The sequence below is a fragment of the Engystomops pustulosus genome, chromosome 2 (assembly GCF_040894005.1).
Source record: "Engystomops pustulosus chromosome 2, aEngPut4.maternal, whole genome shotgun sequence".
Lineage (NCBI taxonomy): Eukaryota > Metazoa > Chordata > Amphibia > Anura > Leptodactylidae > Engystomops > Engystomops pustulosus.
The window spans coordinates 6488303-6491042 of record NC_092412.1 but is presented as its reverse complement, the minus strand read 5'-3'; the positions used below and the strand labels follow the sequence as shown (position 1 = coordinate 6491042).

General features: G+C 48.1%; 1 protein-coding gene across 1 annotated transcript; it reads left to right on the top strand.

The window, feature by feature from the left end:
- The first annotated feature begins 523 nt into the window (after window positions 1–523).
- LOC140116855 (T-cell ecto-ADP-ribosyltransferase 1-like) lies at window positions 524–2510 on the top strand. The gene is made up of 3 exons (XM_072133292.1): window positions 524–586; window positions 683–1376; window positions 2269–2510. The coding sequence occupies exons 1-3, from the start codon at window positions 524–526 to the stop codon at window positions 2508–2510; spliced, it is 999 nt and encodes a 332-aa protein (XP_071989393.1).
- Window positions 2511–2740: the final 230 nt, after the last annotated feature.

Genomic DNA, 2740 nt, shown 5'->3' with positions numbered 1-2740 from the left:
ACATTATGTTACAAATATCTCAAAAATGTCGCACAAATGTCTCAAGTCATTTCTTTCCATTTTATACGTTTTCCTTAAACATGGTTTGGTCTGGAGTTTTTTGCGCCAAAAAATGTTGCAAGTTTCAGACAAATAGAAATATTAAATGTCATTTGCAACATTCAGCACATCTGCAGGAAGAGCGAGAAGGTGGGGACAGGGTCAATTATCTATGGAGGTCTTTCATGTACAGAAGTGACCCTGATGGTGCGGTCACACGTGGCGTTTAACACATGGAAACGCACAGCAACAGCGGGAGAGAGATTTGCCTGATTACATAGATGTTACAAAACGCATCTGTTAACATAAACATTTACACATGGATAATGGTCGCGTTTTGTATCAATTTACTTTACAAATCTTCCTTTAGCTGTTGCAGAACGTTAAACTCTGAGTGTGACTGCATCTTCACGAGACGCTACAATGATATCCACATTTTCCCTCCTCCTTCCAGCCTTGGTGGTTTCCTCTGGAGGCCGATACGATGGAAAGTTGTGGAAGAAGCGGGAGCAATAAGTTACTGCTTCTAGAGCTGTGCTGGCACTTTGTGATTGAATTTTGGACACTCCGTTGCCATCACTGCCATGTGTTATAGCTACAACATACGACTATACCCAGAACTTGTATTTTCGGATTTTTGCAGGTGTCCATCCAGAATTTTGTGCTCGATATGTTTGAGAACTCGTTTGATGACCAATACATCGGGTGCACGGAAGAAATGGAGGAGATGGCTCCAGAAATACTGAAGAAGGAACAAAGGGAATCACCGGAGATGAACGTCGGCTGGAACATTGGAGCCGATCTCTGGACAAAAGAAAAACCTTATTTACGAAATCTTCCGGTGGGATTTAAGGATGAATACGGGATCGCATTATTGACCTTTATCTTTTTTGATTTTCCTACTGCGTCTATAATGAACGAGGAAGTGTCGCAATTTAGTCGGAACCCCAAGGCTTTCCGGTTCTACGCCTTACATTTCTATCTCACCAGAGCCATGACCCTGCTCCGGCCCGGGTGCGGGGGAAAACCAGTGACCACTTATTTAAATCTCCCTGTTCGGGTGAAGCCGCCATCAGAGCCTCAGGCCAGAGTTAGAATTCATCAACTTGGTGCATTTTCTACCGATAGTAAATACAAAGCGCAAAACGGCAGCGTACAAATCGTTATTAACACCTGCTTCGGGGTGGAGCCGCTGGATTTTTTATACTATTCAACGTATAAGTATGTGCTGGTCCCTGTGAATGAGGTGTTCCAGGTCACAAGCTATAATGTGAAGAAGATTGTCCTGGACAGCACCTATAGGAAGGGCAGCCACTACAATTGTGCCTACCTGGGAGGTAAGTCACCTGCATGTAAGACATAGACCATAGAGGTAATAAAGCAGCAGCAGGCTACCCCTGTTATTTTCAATACCCCTGTTGGAGTGTAGGAATGAAGGCAGTAGGCGTGGTCACTTTTAGATAATTAATCAATCCCATTTCTTAGTAATGTACGTGTGTCACGAGTGGTCCTGCGACCAATATCGGGTTGCGGGTTCACCCTTGCCCCTGATACCATGCTTATACCGCGCTGCCCGTCCTGACTTCCTGCCTGTCGACGACTACAAGATTGCATGCCGTTCCTGTACCTCGACTTTGGCTGCCACCGCGGACAAGTCACGCCTGTGGAATGACCTGGTGGTACCACCCCGCAGCAAGACCATCCTGCTCTGCGGCCGGCTCTGATGAAGACCGGGTGCCACTTAGACTCTGGTCCCAGGTGTTGGCTTGTGTCATCGTCCGTGGTGGTTCAGAGGATTCACTACCTCCGATCCTGACAGTAAGATCCGGCCTTGGATCCCGCCGAGGTTCTGCTACCTAGTCGGTCTGATCTTACAGCCATCATGGTCCAGCCGTCTCAGCCACAGCACCAAGCTCCTGTGGCTCCTCCTTCTGCTCCGGTTAGCCTGCTTGCCGCTGAACCTAGGCTACGATGCTTGCTGCTGAACCTAGGCTACGATGCTTGCTGCTGAACCTAGGCTACGACTATCTATGCCCCCAAGCTATGCAGAGGTTTTATTACATTGAACTTATGCCATCTCAATTTGTCACAGAGCAATCCAAGCCTCTGGTCATCTCATTGACAAATCCTGTCCGTACCGGTACGGCACTGAGCCAATTTCCCTGCAGGTCGGTGTTTTCATAAGGAGAGTCCTTCTATGTGCTGCCACGCTCTACCTCGTCTTTCCAGCTGGGTCTTTCGTGGCTATAGCTCCATGCACCTGTACTCAACTGGATGACGGGGGAAATTCTTTGTTGGAGTCCAGATTGTCAGTCCTGCTACACCGTGATTCCTTGGAGTCTTTGGAGGGCCTTCCAACATGTTACCGGGACTTTGCTGATGGGTTCTCCACGTTTCAGGCAGAGACATTGCCGCCAAATCATCTGTACGACTGTCCTATGAAGCTGATGCCGGGTTTCTCTCCTCCCTAGGGTCCCGAGACAGCTGCCATGTCGGAGTATGTTAAAGAGAACCTGCAGAGAGGGTTTATATGTAAGTCCTCCTCTCAAGCTGGTGCAGGGTTCTTTTTTGTGAGCAAGAAGGATGGCTCCCTTGCATTGATTATCACAGACTTTACAAGATCTGCGGTTGCACAGCCATAGCTCCGAGGCACATGCGCATGCTACGAGGAGCTGCGCGCCGAAGATGACATGGTATGCAG